General features: G+C 39.7%; 1 protein-coding gene across 8 annotated transcripts in view; it reads left to right on the top strand.

Moving 5' to 3' along the window:
- The window catches only part of MYZAP (myocardial zonula adherens protein), a 56,739-nt gene that overhangs the window by 35,269 nt on the left and 7,022 nt on the right, over positions 1-14,448 (top strand). For 7 of the 8 annotated variants that reach the window (XM_017827536.1, XM_017827539.1, XM_017827541.1 and 4 more), the window contains exons 11-13: positions 9,246-9,329; positions 9,798-9,898; positions 10,970-13,566. In XM_017827536.1, the coding sequence (XP_017683025.1) occupies positions 9,246-9,329; positions 9,798-9,898; positions 10,970-11,072 (288 nt within the window). In that variant the 3' untranslated portion in view covers positions 11,073-13,566. Of the gene's footprint in view, positions 1-9,245; positions 9,330-9,797; positions 9,899-10,969; positions 13,567-14,448 lie in introns of those variants that run through there. The other variant, XM_017827542.1, reaches the window with a different exon arrangement.

Genomic DNA, 14,448 nt, shown 5'->3' with positions numbered 1-14,448 from the left:
GTTCTAAAGGACTTGTCACTTTGTGATACATGTGGCAACCCAGATGATTCTAGTGACATAGGAGGATGGTGGCCTAAATTTTGCCCTTTATTACTAAATATATTTTTAAACTGCTGAATGTAACTTGACCCCTAGTGGGCTGCATTGGTATAACAAATCCTTCCAGCTCTGTCGGATGTTTTGGCAAAAAATCGTGTATAAAGCTTGAGGCAATGATTATGATTCCACAAACATTAGGTTTGATGGGTCAGTTTAACTTGCTGATTCCTTGTAATGAATCTCTGCTCGTGCCTTCATATGCACAGAAAGCCCTTCTAGATGGCCTGGTTATCATTTAACAAGGACAGTATTAGGTGACCAAGTCACTACTGACCTGTCAAATATGTCTGCTTTTAATTGATGTCTGCCTGCTTTTCAAAACTAATTAAGCCTCTGTGTAAATTCTTGACTGCCATGTAGCCATAGGGAATATTTTTGCTATCTGCTTTAGTCCTTGTGTGTTTTACTTTTTCTTTTAATTCATTTTCTTTGAGAACTGCATGAACATCTGTAGCTACATCTCTATTTTCACTAGTGAGCTGGCTAAAGACTCCTGTACCAGAAGTTTGATCAGGACAGATGGTACCAAATACATTAGGCATTTAATTAATTGGTGGTTTGGTTTTTCAATTTTGTTCTGTTTGTGGCTTGTGTTTGTGCTGTGTTTGAGGGAATACCCACAATACAGTTGGCATGCACTATTTTAAACTGAACTCCTAATTAGAGGCCCTAAAATTAGCAGCCTTAGTAGTGTAGAGAAGAGTAGCTGTCCATCATGGGGAAAGAGAAAAAGCATTGCAGATGTGAGTGCCCTCAGCTATCCAAGCATGTGGTGTTTTTCATGATTTTGTGCTCTTTTCTATGTAATATTTGATAAGTGTTTAGGTGTATTTTAAGCAACACTTGCTAACTATGTCATAGAAGCTGAGAAATCTTCAACAAAAATACTGAAAAGGAATGCTATCTGAAGAGCCTGTTCTAAGTTAAAAACTAGTGAGTAGCAGCACTAAAAATACTTTCTAGAGTAAATAGGGAAGATTGCACTACTATTTAAGTCCCAGGAAACATGTACATCAGGCTATATTTAAGCACATACCCCCTCTACACTAAACTGATTGCAAAATGCAATGGGGAAGAATACCTAGAAAGCTGTCACAAAATCCTGTTGTGTTACTCATTATTGCAATACTTTCGTGCTTCGTATCTGTAAAATAACATGCCATCTTAGGATTTATGAGGGTATTATAATGATTGATAACTTGTGTTTAAACAATTGAGAAAGAATGATCAAAGCAGTGAGAAATCCTGCTCTCTGAAATGCTGAGCTGCTCTGTGGTATGAGAGTAGACCGAGAACAGGCTGACCTGGGAAACTCAGGAGAGAAGTGTAAAGAAAGGAAATAGGCAAAATTATTGGCAGTGCTTTTGTTTGAAGCTGAAACATGAACAAGCTACTGGGTGAGAAAGATGGCCAAGCCTGTGCTTGCTTGACTACAGGATGAGCTTTGTTTAGTATTTATCTTAGTATCGTTGGACACAAATCTGAAATATAAATAATGGGTTTATTCTTTCAGTGTAAATCAGGCATTTGTGCTGTTACCATCTCCAATTTAGACAAATTGGAGAGATGAACATCACTGCAAAGGGGTGCTAAACAAACAAGATATACTGCTTCAAACTGATATGGAGAACTGTCAGAATTGAACAAGTACTGAAATGAATCTCCTGGCTGAAAAAAATCACAAAATAGATTGTTCTTCAGGCCTTTTAGGGAAAGATGATGGAACACTTGCGAGCGACAGAAACAGGGCATTCTTGAAAAGAGCTGCAAGCAGTCAGGAGGAAGTGAAAGAGAAGTTTTAGAGTGGAGTTTTGTGATGCACTAGGCTGTTCCAACACCTCCAGTGCTGTTTGGATGGCATTTAAAATGTGTTAGGAGATGGTGGTCAGTCCTGACTTAGGCGTGCAGGAAAGGGGATGCTGGCAGAGGAGCACCAAATGTAGGGGGCCGTGGAGGGAAAGAGCATTTAACACCTTCCTCTTCATAGGTCCCATCTTGTTGGTACTGAATGCAGTGGCCATGTGCTCTAGGGAATTGAGCCCAGGCAGAGAAGGAAAATCACAACTCAATGTGTATATACTCCTTGGCAAAGACATCATTTGCTTATAATTTTTTTTCCTGAAAACAAATCCTTCCATCTCAGGCATTAATAGAACATTCTTCAACTTGATCTAGTCCAACCAGTCATAAATTAAATAGTAGCACAGGAAAGAACCTTCAGAAGAAAAATAAATGGAAGAAATAAAATGGAAGTTTGCTGGTGTTGGTACTTTCAGCATCTCTGTGTGTTAGATCTGATTCATATCCATTTTTCAGCCTTGTAGGGATTGTCTGCTGTGAGAGCCAAGACTGCAGCCCATTAAGTGCACCAGCTGAGCAGAAAGTCATAGTCTGCATAGTCTTAAAGCCTCATGTTCTCATTAGAGAGGTATTGCAGATGATTTAAGGCTGACAGATTTATACCTGTGTTGAGCTTGTTTGTTAAATAAATCTGTTTGTTCACAGCTTAGTGTAGTACATTTTAAATGAAGTGCTGGCAGTTGAAAGTGCAGGACCTGCATTTGGCAGGTGTTTAGAAACCCAGCCCTTTCCTCATACTGTTTGTACATTGCAGGCTTTAAAAGAAAGCGTGAGAAGAGACAGATGGCCACAGTGGGTCACCCAAAGCTCAGGGTTTTTTTTAGCCCTTGCCTTTGTAGTTATCTTAAAGTGTGGCTGGGCAGAGAGAGATTTTCAAAGAGTTCGAGAGGAAGAATCTTCAGGGAGACTCTTAGGTCAAACCTGGAGGCACACAAACTTCAGGCCCTTCTGCTCAGAAGTTTCCACTGAAGAGACAGAATTGGGCAGGCAGGTGGAGGCACAGAGGTGCCATGAGAGGGCATGGAAAGCTCCTACCACATTGTTTCTTTCAGGGTTGAAATTGCCCTTGTTCTGTGAGAGGGGTGAAAGCTGTCTTTTAAGTATCTATTTGATACAGTCAACCACTTCATCCTGAGCCAGTGTAGGAAATGCGAGTTTAGTGTAAGATGTATGAAATGCAGAACAGTGATTTTAGATCAGCAGCAAAATTATTTTGTGGCTTGATCTCAGCTTCAAGCCTGGAGAGAATGAAGAGAACTTTAGTTTTGAGATGTGTGCAATTGCCATTGAAGTGGATTGCAGTTTCATTGCACAATAAGCTTGTTTTATATGTAAAAGGGTTTCATTGTTGAGAAGCAGGAGAGGGAAGGAAATAAGCATTAACATTTTGTAAGCAAGGTGAGTGGGTTGATGCAGATATAGGAAGCTGTTCTGATGGGGTCTGAAGAGAAAAGGATATTTGATTTCATGACAAGAAATTATCTACAGAACTCAGATTTCACATGAAATCCCCCTAACTACTGAATTGAACTGTCTCTAGGTCATGGCCCATGAGCTGTTCTCCAGCTTTAGTCTCAGATTCGTTGGATAATAAATGGTGACCAAACACCAGGGAGAAGCTGTCTCCTGTTCTGTTGTGGAAGATACTTGCATGAAAGGACAAAGTCCTAATGAGCAAATGATGTCTCAGATACAGAAGATACTTTATATTGCACAAGTGGGGAATAAAGAAGAAATTTTTCCACCAAAGACTTAACCATCTCAAAACATCTGTGTCAAGATACTCCATCTCCAGATATATAGGAAAACTTCCCTGTTTTAATATGGAAGAAGAGTTTCAAGGTCAAGTAAAGGAAGCTGCACAGAAGGATACAGTGAGAAGATGGAATCACCAGCAACAGACAGATGCCGAATTTGTATTAACCAAAATCTGCATTGTATAGTACCTACCATGAAAACAAAACACCAACAAAAACACAAACAAGAAATGTAGAAAGAGAAACCTACCTTGGGAGCTTGGAGGAAGAAGATAAAGGACAGAACACAAAAATGTTGCCCCCTGCTCCCCCTCTCCCCAGTTCAAGTGTTTGGCATCCCTCAGTGGACTTGAGCAAGCAGTACATTGCTTATCTATTGGCAGGAGTAGAGTCACTGCTGGTGTTGGTGAGAGTGTTTATACATGCATAACATCAGCCCTTTCAGCTGGGAATTGCCTGGCCAAGTCCTTAATTAGAAAACTTGCCCATTACTGAGGTAGCTCTTACGGAGGTGGTTGGACTGCAGACAGGGAGCCAATGTCTGTAAGTCATTAGGGCATCTCAGCCCACGGGCCTGCTTTGGCAATACAGGTTCATCAAAGTCTGGCCTGATGTGTTCTTGCAGCTCATTGGTTTAGGAAGGTCTGTAAGTTGGTGCATTAGCTCAAATCAATCAGTTGTTACTTTTTCATTAAATACAGTGTGAGTTTCAAAATACAGAAAGTATTGAGGGGTTGCTCGAGTGATTTAGGGAGGATTAAAAGGCGAAGGTGCTTACCCCTGTTTACTGTATTATTGTTCCCTGAAAAAATTTCAACACTCTTGTCTAGCCTCTGATAAATATCACTTAAGGTCCAGTGAAATATTGGACTGAGGAAAATCCTGTTCTCCTTGTACAGGAATTACCTCTGAGAGTTCAGGCTGATGTTGCAATGTCTTGTCTGTCTTGTTTTGTGCATGCTGTGTATCGTGTTTGTCCTGTGTTCAGTCATATTTATGACCAGTTTGTTCATGTCTCTGTATCAGTGTTACAGATGCCCAATCCATTAATAGGAGATGAATAAGGAAAATACAATATACTTGAATAATACATCATACTTAAGTATGTTAAAACTGTCATGTTCTGATAAATATTTTAAACTAATGGATGATAATATCAAGTTGTAAATGTTGACTGAGTTTACCTAATAGCTGGATCTGTTCCAATCCAGTAGATCACTGTGTATTTTAAGCCTCCATATCTGTGTCCCAGTACACAGAATAAAATAAAGTTTTCTATTTCGGGCTTTCTTTATATAAACTCTGCAATTGGACATAATTTTAATTTACTCTTAAGATGCTCTTTCCTTCTGCTTTAATAGCTTTGTAATTCTGTTGACTTTCCCTTCTAATACCACTGCTCACATCTCCAGCATTTCTTTAAGGACTCTTTCTTTTAGGTCTTGCAGTTCTCCTCTTGACTGTTCTTAGGTGTTCTATCCATGAGATTGGTTTAATGGTGTTGACTCTTATATCTCACTTTCTGTTCTGTCTTAGTGAAACAAAGTTTAGTTGCTTGGTGGTGCAAGACAAAGAAGTGCAGCTCTTCCTAGAAAGAATTTACACATCCCATTCAAGTACCACGACAAGTGTTTGGTATTTGGAGGCTCTGTAAGGTGCGTTAGTGAGAAAGAAATAGATCTTTGGTGATGGGATGGACAAGAATTGAATTTTCTCAGAGTTACCACAAGATAAGGTGGCAGTCTGGAGATTGAGGGAGTTTGAGAGAAAGGATCTCAAGGTTTCAGAAGGAGGCAAAACCACAGAGCTGGTAACAGCAACAGGATGGAAACAAGCAGGAGAGAGCTTGAAAAGAAGTGCAAGACCATGTCAGTCCTGAGCCAATGGATAATTTCAGGATGATTCACATTGCATGTGGGGCCTTACGTGCTGATTCAGGTCATCAGAAATTGCAGTGGGTATGTGAAATGCAAACTGCACACTCAGCACAATCTGCAGGGAACTTCATGGATCGTGCCAGGATGGGGAGAGATCAGGTGCCCTTCCTGTGCCCCACAGTGAAATACCGGGGATGGAGATGGGGTGGCCGAAGGGCTGAGCTCCTGAGCAGCCCCTGTGACTGCCTGAGCCAGGGGGTTCATCCCTCCTGGCTGTTGTGGCACTGTGGCAGTGCTGCCCAGCCCCTGGGATGGCCCAAGAGCACATGATGTCCCTCAACTCACTCACAGACCTGATAAATTACAAACTGTAGCTTGAGCCTTGTAGCTTTTCCCTTCCCAGTTTTGGAATAGGCAGGAGCAATGAATGCAGTGGGGTGGGGGAGGTTAAGAGAGAATGAAGTGGTAGGGAAAAGGGTGACTCTGTGGCCCAGGGTTGCTAAAGTCACAGTTCTACTGTTAGCAGAGCTGTTTTGAAAGGAATGAGTGGGTCATTAATGTAAATGATATTTCTAAGTAGGTTGCCAGTTGTGTTTGACTGCTTAATGTGGGCATGAAGTTTATGGAAATACTGGTAGTAGTGTGGAGTCCTAATGATGCAAGTCAGGTCAAGAGTTAAGTGCTAGGGTAAGTCTGTTTGGGCACTTCTAGAGAAGGCTGGGGGAGAGAGCCTGAAGGATGTACCTGAATAGTGCTGAGGAAAATCATGAAGAAATCTGAGAGGAGAGTTGTGCAAAAGGCAGATTTGGGAGCAAGTTGCTGAGTTGGCAGTGGGCTGGAATGCTAAAGCCTGCACACACAGCAAGGATGAGGTGGAGTATAGACCTCGGGTATTGACCAAAGAAAACACAGGAACATCTTGGTGATAATTTTATCCTGGAGTCAGTCCAGAAATGAGTTGGATGCCTGAGTCAGTCCATGGAATTTGAGAGTCTTTGGCTTGAACTGATTTGTTTCTGACTATTCTGACCAGACTATTCTGGCCACCACTCAGGCCTGGAGTTCAGTATTGGGTTTGACCTATCTTACTTCTCCTCTCCTCCTCCTTACCTTACATTCAACCCAAAGTCAAAATCTATTGCTCTGTCACCTGCTAGTTGTTCTCTTGCTTTGGGCTGCTCCTTGAAGCAAAGATACTCTCAAGTCTTGGATTTTTGGGCTTTGGACTTTTTTTATTTAATAGAGTAATAATATAATTCCTTAAAGTTATTCATATTTTCCCTGGTTTTCTGTGACAGATCCCCTCAAGGGTTAATCAAATCAGGTTCACTCCTGGTCTGGTGCTAATGGTGTAAGATGATGTGTACTCAAGTCCTTATTCAGTAAATAAACTTTTTTTATATAGTAAATTACTCTGATGGGATGTGTCATCTGTGTCAGGCCACTTATTTCAGCCCTTGGACTGCAGTAGCTGCTGAGACAACTAGTTGGCCACATGTCTGGGGGTGCAGCATTCGTGCTCCATCCTGGCCGTGCTTTCCTTCAGCAGTGGCCTCACAGGGTGCTCTGCTGCATCTGGGGAGCAGGACTGTGCTGAAACAGCCTCTCCTTTTACCCACTGCTGAATTTATTTCTCCTGGAATGTGTTCTGTCTGTGTGGCTGTGAGTTCCCAGCGTTCTAAAGGTCCACTCAAAGGTGTTCTCTAAGTTACACGATTGCCAGCCTGCTCATTCTGTAATCTGCATGGTCCAACCACAGCATTCTGGTTTGCTGCTGGACTGGGACTTGGAGCATGTGATGGTACAGGACCATATTGTCTGCAGAAGGGAAAGCATATTTTAAAAATCTGGTGTAATTCTTCAGAGGGACTAAGAGATGGATTTAATGGGTTCTGTGTACTATGTAAACATGTCCCAGTGAGGCAGGGAGTGCTGCTGTGGATGGGTCAGTCTGCTGGTCCTTGGGGCACTCTCACCAAACTACAAAATGTCTTTCTGGAGTTCAGTTTTGTGTTTGGGAGGGGGAGGAAGCTGTTTGTCAAGGTGTTTCTCTTTGTATTCTCTGTTAGATTTTAAGGTGTCCGTGCTCATTTTTGCCTTTAGACTGTTGTAGTTCAAATACCTTAGGGAGTTTGTGTTCTTCATAGCCAATGTGAAGAATAAACAAATAAAAGTTTAATTTTTACTTACACAAACTCTCTTTGTACCTACTGGTAAACATAATGGTTGGGGTCACAGTTTATTTCATGTCTTAGAACCTTTGTGTCATAGAGTGAATTTAACTTAAGGTAAATGGCTATGAAACACAAGAGTTTGGTCTTGCTTTTGGATGACAGATAATTTGATCACTTCTTTGGAAGCAGAAATATTTTGTGTTTGATGTAAAAACCAGACCAAGCAGCTGATGGGGTTGATTCCTTTCAATAACAAGAATTGCTGTGTGTCAGGGCAAACCCCTCCCCTGATAACACAGCTGTGCTTGGCTTCGGGTTTCTTTGTGCTGCACTGATTAGTGGTATGAATATTATATCCTTCTATGCATGGTAGGAGAACAGAATATTAATAGAGAAGATCCACTTGAAAGTCCTAAAAGAACAGTTTATCTTTCTGAAGTGGAATTCATTAGCAGGACTGAAGCTATTGAACCAGCGAAGACATAGCTGACCTCATTTAGTCATGCTAATAAACAAAGTTGTAATTAAATATGAAAATCAAGATATGTTCTAAGATTTTGTGAAAACGCCACAAGCTTTGTGTTTCTGTGAGTTGCAAACTGAAATGATCTTAGCTTCAGATGACATGGGTAGTTTTGCATGCACTTTAAACTAAAAGAGAAAGAGGGGAAATACCTGATTTTGAGGAAGATGGATGATGACAGCACTCCTGTATTCTGTAACTGTTCAGCTGAAAACACTGTATGGAGTTTGCATTTTAGCTCTTCCAAGTAAAAACTGATCATTGTGTCAATGAGATGTGGTAACTGAAGTCATGGAGACTAAATTAAATTTCAGTTGGTGTTATATCTTCCTGTTTTTTTGTTTTATTTATGCATTTGTTTTGCTTCATATTTTTCATAGTTCTGTGCGTTTTAGTTTCAATGTTTTATAACATCCAGTATATTTTTGGGAGGGTGACAATACTGTGCTGTGGTTTTCATTACTGTACCTTGAGTATTTTATCTTTCTCCTTTAGCAGGATGGGAATATTTCTACTAATCACGTTGCACACATACTGAAAAAGTTTTACAGTGGTGTTTTTGAAGGGGATGTTAATGTTTGTTCACAACATAGGTTTTAGGATATAGAGTTAACAAGTGACTGGGGAAAGTGCCTGGAAAATTTCACCCAAGTATTTAAAAGTGGTCTTTCTTGCATATCAGTGTAGTATAATGACTGTCAGGAAAAATGAATGTATTCTGAGCTTCCCTTTATTTCAGTTTATTCAGTTTATTATGGAATTAATTCACTTTAGTAAAAGTCCACTGAATTTGATAGCTAATCCACAAATTAGAGCAGTTTGTGAATACTTAAAGGTATTTGGTTCTTGCTGAGCAATAAAATTAAACATGTTTTATTCCTGTGGTATTTAGGTCTTTTTCCTTCTCTTTCCATCTCAATCAAAGTAAATGTCTTTGCTTCATTTTTCTTCATAGATTGAAATGCTAAGGAAGAAAGTAAAAGAAAAGGAATTATTTATAGTACAGCTTTTAGAAAAAATCTCTTTCTTAGAATGTGAGGTAAGGCATTACCTTTTATGTTATTGTGATTATTTTATGAAACCAAATAAAATTTGAACCAATGTCATCCGGTGTTATCTGCATGCATATTTGCATATTTACATATTTACTTGCATATTTATATATTTACATTTACATTTGATGTATATGTATTTGTATTTTCAAATGAAAATTAAACTTATGACACCAGTCACATGAGGAATGCATGTAATAAATTCTCAATATTCATGCTAAGTTTCTTAACTTAAAATTTTATAATGGTATTATAATGACTTAAACCAGAAGCTTCTGAATAAAATTGTTGGTTTAATTTATATTTTTTTCCCAGAATTAAGGATTCCTTTATTTTTTCAGTCAATACTTTTACATTATTTCTTGTGGGGTGAAGGCAATGAGCAATTTTATTTCCTTGTTTCCATAACATAATTTAAATAAAATAAACTTGGGATGAAAATTACTGTTTTCCAGAACAAAGAATTGCAAGATAAACTGGACTACTTAATGGAAAACCAACCAAAGACCAATATAGAAACCAGAGATACTGGTGTAGAATGTGACCTTCCATACAGGTATTTGTTTTTCTGGCTTGCTCGTAGGAAAATTCCCCATAACATCCCTTATTGGTGCTGTATTAGTAAACCCAAACGTTCCCACTTCTGCACCAGAACGTTGTTTCTGCCCTGTGGTGGCCAGTGGCTCTGCAGCCTGGCTTTGGAAAGATCAGGAATTGTGCCTTTCCTTCTCCTCCCCTTCCTCTGCCCTGGGCACTGCTCAGGATTGCCCTGAGCCCTGGGAACGCGGCTCTGGACTCGCTCTTGAATCATCACCCCAAAGTCACCACAGGGAAGGGCCAAACAGAAAACAAAATACTAAACTAAGCAGGACCACTGCATGTTACTTGAAGTACCAACAAGTAAACCTGTTCTTAACTGCCCTGCAAGTTGAATCATTTAATTGGAGGAGTGTAAATCACCACATGGAATCAGCAAGCTGATATGAAATCGGCAAGCAAAGTAAAATTCCCTTGATAATTTGAAAATGTACTCATTTTAGAGTTTGGCCTAAAGCATAATTTAATGGCATGTGTTTTGAAACCTTAAAACAGTGTTTTTCACTCAGGGTGTCAACAAAGACCTATCTTTGTTGTCTTCTCTGTGGCCTCTCTATATGTAAGCACAGCCCCTACTTATCAGACATTTTTTCTATTTTTAAGGTTTATATCTGTGAAAATGTACCTCTGTACAGTTTAAATTTCATGGGATTACTTTTCACAGTTAATTATCTTCTTAAATGTAATATTGCTGTCTTTTTTGTTCCAGGATCATTTAATAGTCTTCTTAAACACTATATTGCTGTGTTTTTCTGTTGTGGGATCCTTAGTCCTAGTAACTTTACTGCTGGACATTCCACTATGAGCTCCAGCAAATGCCTGCATGTCAACGTGCCAGTATGTGCCACAGTTTTTATCAAATATTCTTTGTGGCATTATAGAAAAGAAATATGGAACATATCAAATAGACTAATTAATTTTAGCCTGTCACTATCCAAACAGGGCACAAGTTCATTGCCATGGCATTTTGAGCCCAGCTGTCTGATACTCTGACATTAAATCTCTAAGGTTTTTCTTGTCTCCTCAACAGTCCAAGTCCTGAGAACAGATCTCCTGAGAGCCAGAGGCCGGTGAGGACGTACACCCCGTTCAAGAGAGTGCTGGAATTCAGCACAAAGAACAGCACATCTTGAGCAGTCAAGTCACTGTGCTTTCTAAATAGGAGCAGATACCTTGCGCCTTTGCAGCTTGATTAGATAAATTGTTACCAATTCATAGAGAAGAACAGCAGCATGGAGTCTTGCTAAATTTATCCTGAAAGCAGCTTTTTAGTAACTTTGTCTCTGAAGTTACTGCTGGCGTTGACTGTGAGGGGATATGGAAGGAGCGGGGTAAGTGAACCAGCAAATGTTGCTTCTTCAGAAGCTGCCCAGTGCAGTGTGTCATTTCAAATGCCTGCAAGGAAGGAGTTGTACAGCTGTACAGTTTTTGTTTTCTTCAACTGTATCATAATTCTGTCTGTGTGATGAAGCTCTAATCTATTGTGTTGTCAGTATGACCTGAAGTGATGCTGGCAGAGGGCATTAGTGTGGAAGCTCCCCATGTGCCCCTACGAACTGGGAGGGCAGATCACACCTGTCAGAGACCTGGCACAGTCGAGGGCTCTCTTCACCTGGGGGCAGCTCCCTTGTACCCAGCACTCTTTGCTGGGAGGGAGAGACACAACTGGGCTGTTCCGAACAATTCCCTCCACACATGAAGGTGAACATTGTGTTTGTTGCTCGAAATAGTAACCGATAGAGCAGATTATAATGGAATTTGCTTTGTTGGACTGAGGCAGTGGTTTGCACTTCCTCAGTCATGGGACAGAGTGGCCATTGGTGGTCCATTCAATAGTAATTGTGTTGGAAAACCCCTGACACCTTATTTATTTACTTTTCCATTAGAGGAAGCAGTTTTCATTAAACAGAATTTTGCCTATTGCAACCTGCAGCAGTCCCTGTAATTCCTACAGCAACAGCAATCCTGAATCAGGATTTTGGGTTTTGAGTATTTTTTTTCCAAAGCACTTAAAATCTTATCCTTGGCTTCATGTAGCAGCAGGAATGACTGCATCTAGTACTGAACTCGTTTAAATATATAGGGGATTTCTTTACATCTTGTTTTGATCTCCCAGTCTCAGTGAACTTGAATTATGAATATTTTATTGTAGTTCTGTTAACATGAATGAAGGATTTTTTTTTTTAATTACAGTAACTACAGAAAACAAACAACTTTTATTTTCTATATGGTCAATATTGTTCTTGCATTCAGCCAATCCTGACCTTGCCACAGGGCTTCACAAAGGGATTGCTTTTATCTCCAGGCTAATGCAAGTTCTTAAATGCAGTCCTTATCTATTCAAATCAAGTACACTTACTAAAGTTGTATTTAAAATAATAATATTGACCTCATACTGAACCCACAAGATGATGAGTAGTGACTCAACTCCAATGTCAGGGATAAGATTTGTGCCTGTGGAATCGTATCTCCATCTAGTGGCTGATAACAGCAAATATTTGGACAGTATCTGTTTTGGAAGCGGAAGACATTAAAAACTAATCCCAACTGGTATATTAATGTTCACTAGGGATGGAGCTTTAGGTTGTTACATAAAGTCTTTTAGCATTTTTGTGCCCAAATAGTCCCTCTATATTTCAGGAATTTGATTCTGAACCAGGGTTTGTAAAAGTTACCTTCAAACTGAAGGTAAATGGATGAAGGTGATATTTTTAGATAAAAGGAAATGCATGTTGTTGTAAAAGAGAATAACAAGTTTAAATAAGTGAAAATCCTTTATCCTTCTGGTTTTGGCCAGAATTCAGAAAACAGAACCTGACAACTGTGAGGTGCTCAGTGAATGGTAGGAGAGGGCAGGATATGTATCAAAATGCTGTTTTGACACAGACTTCAAAAGGAAGTTCATTCTGTTCTGATAGAGGATCTCCTCCGAAAATAGTACAAGCTATTTTAATTCTGAGACTTGCAAAATTATGATAAACTACTCGAGACTTTACCAAGACTGCAGCAAGGCCTTAAGTTTTTACTGTAAAAGTTTTCTGTGTAAATTCTGTCTTGACTGTTTGATGAAATATGGTATTTTTTTCTAAACCAAATAAGGACTGAAGCCTATGATGTATTTTAAGAGCAGTGAACTGGGTGACCATCATTTCATTGGACTACTGGTCTAAATCTGGTAACTCTGAAGAACAGGAGAAGAACCATATTTATATGATTGTGTTACATGAAACTGTAGAGCTTTCTAGTCAAATCGGCAGCAATGTAAATTAGCATAGATAATAACAAATCTGACTGAAAAGACTGTAACACTTCTGTATAAATTTTGTTGATTTGAGATTGGGTTAATTAGTACTATAATTTTAGAAACTAGTAAATTTTCTGTAAAGAGCAATAAAAGCCATATAGAAAGGTCCCAGAAAGTGCACTAAATGTAAGTCAATTGTATGACTGCATTTGTACCATGATAAGTATTCTTTTGTGATTTATTCCAGATACTCTGGAAAGTATTTTGGGATACAGTTTTCATATATGCTGTATAAATAATGCATTACGTTGTATGCTTTTAATACATCCTGTATGTAGGACGTGAAATGGATAAATTGCAATAAATACTGTATTTAAACTTGCTATTCTGTTGTGTCAACGGTCATTTAGAAAGAAACCTGCCTTAAAACGTTGCCAACTGTTATTCTGCACAACTTTGTCCAAAACACGTGTGGATGCAAAGCGGCTCCTCTGGAGCCTCGATGTTCCTGTCGGTGTTTCCTTTGGCAGATGGGCTCTTGAGAACAGGAAGGCACTCCCTGGCTACAGACTCCTTCTCAAAGCCAAGTAACAAAAGTAGATGAATTCTTTCATGAAATAAAGAACTCTTGACTTGCACAGGATAAACAAGAACTGGGCAGCACAGCTCTTGTGAAAAAACCCCAACCCAGCAGCTTCAGATCCTGCAGAAAACACCTGAATACATTGGGATGATACTCTGCAGGCTTCAGCAGGATGAGGTTGGGATGGCTGTGGCCCATCTTTATTTACAGTTGATATCCACTCACTGAAATAGAGATTTGTTTTTTAAGACTGTCACAATAAAGCAGTCTGCATGCCAATTAAATAAGAGGTCATGCAAGCATTACAGTCACAGTGCTGCAGGTTTGCAGTGCTCAGATGAAGAACGTGAAGTTTTTTGCTCAAGTAATGCTTCCCTTGGTATGTGCATTCAGTACAGATTGCCAACAGGACCTCATGAGGTCCTGTGGAGATCAGCAGTGCTCGGTGCTGAACCTACAACATGGAGCTGTAGGAGTTGGATACTTTTCAGAGAGCTTTAAATACTTGTTTTGACATCTGAAGACTTTTAGACATGGACAGATGAGAAGTAAGTTCTGTCTGCATTAAGCCTGTAACTCTGCACAGGAAATCTTGCTCCGTGGAATGGAGATGTACCTGCTGAGAGTTTCATTCCACTTACATTTTATTTCATTCCCGCTCAGCACCTGGGGCTATTGGCAT

The sequence above is a fragment of the Lepidothrix coronata genome, unplaced genomic scaffold (assembly GCF_001604755.1).
Source record: "Lepidothrix coronata isolate B3197 unplaced genomic scaffold, Lepidothrix_coronata-1.0 Scaffold140, whole genome shotgun sequence".
Taxonomy (NCBI): domain Eukaryota; kingdom Metazoa; phylum Chordata; class Aves; order Passeriformes; family Pipridae; genus Lepidothrix; species Lepidothrix coronata.
The sequence above is the reverse complement of the archived record's forward strand: the minus strand, read 5'-3'. Positions and strand labels throughout refer to the sequence as shown.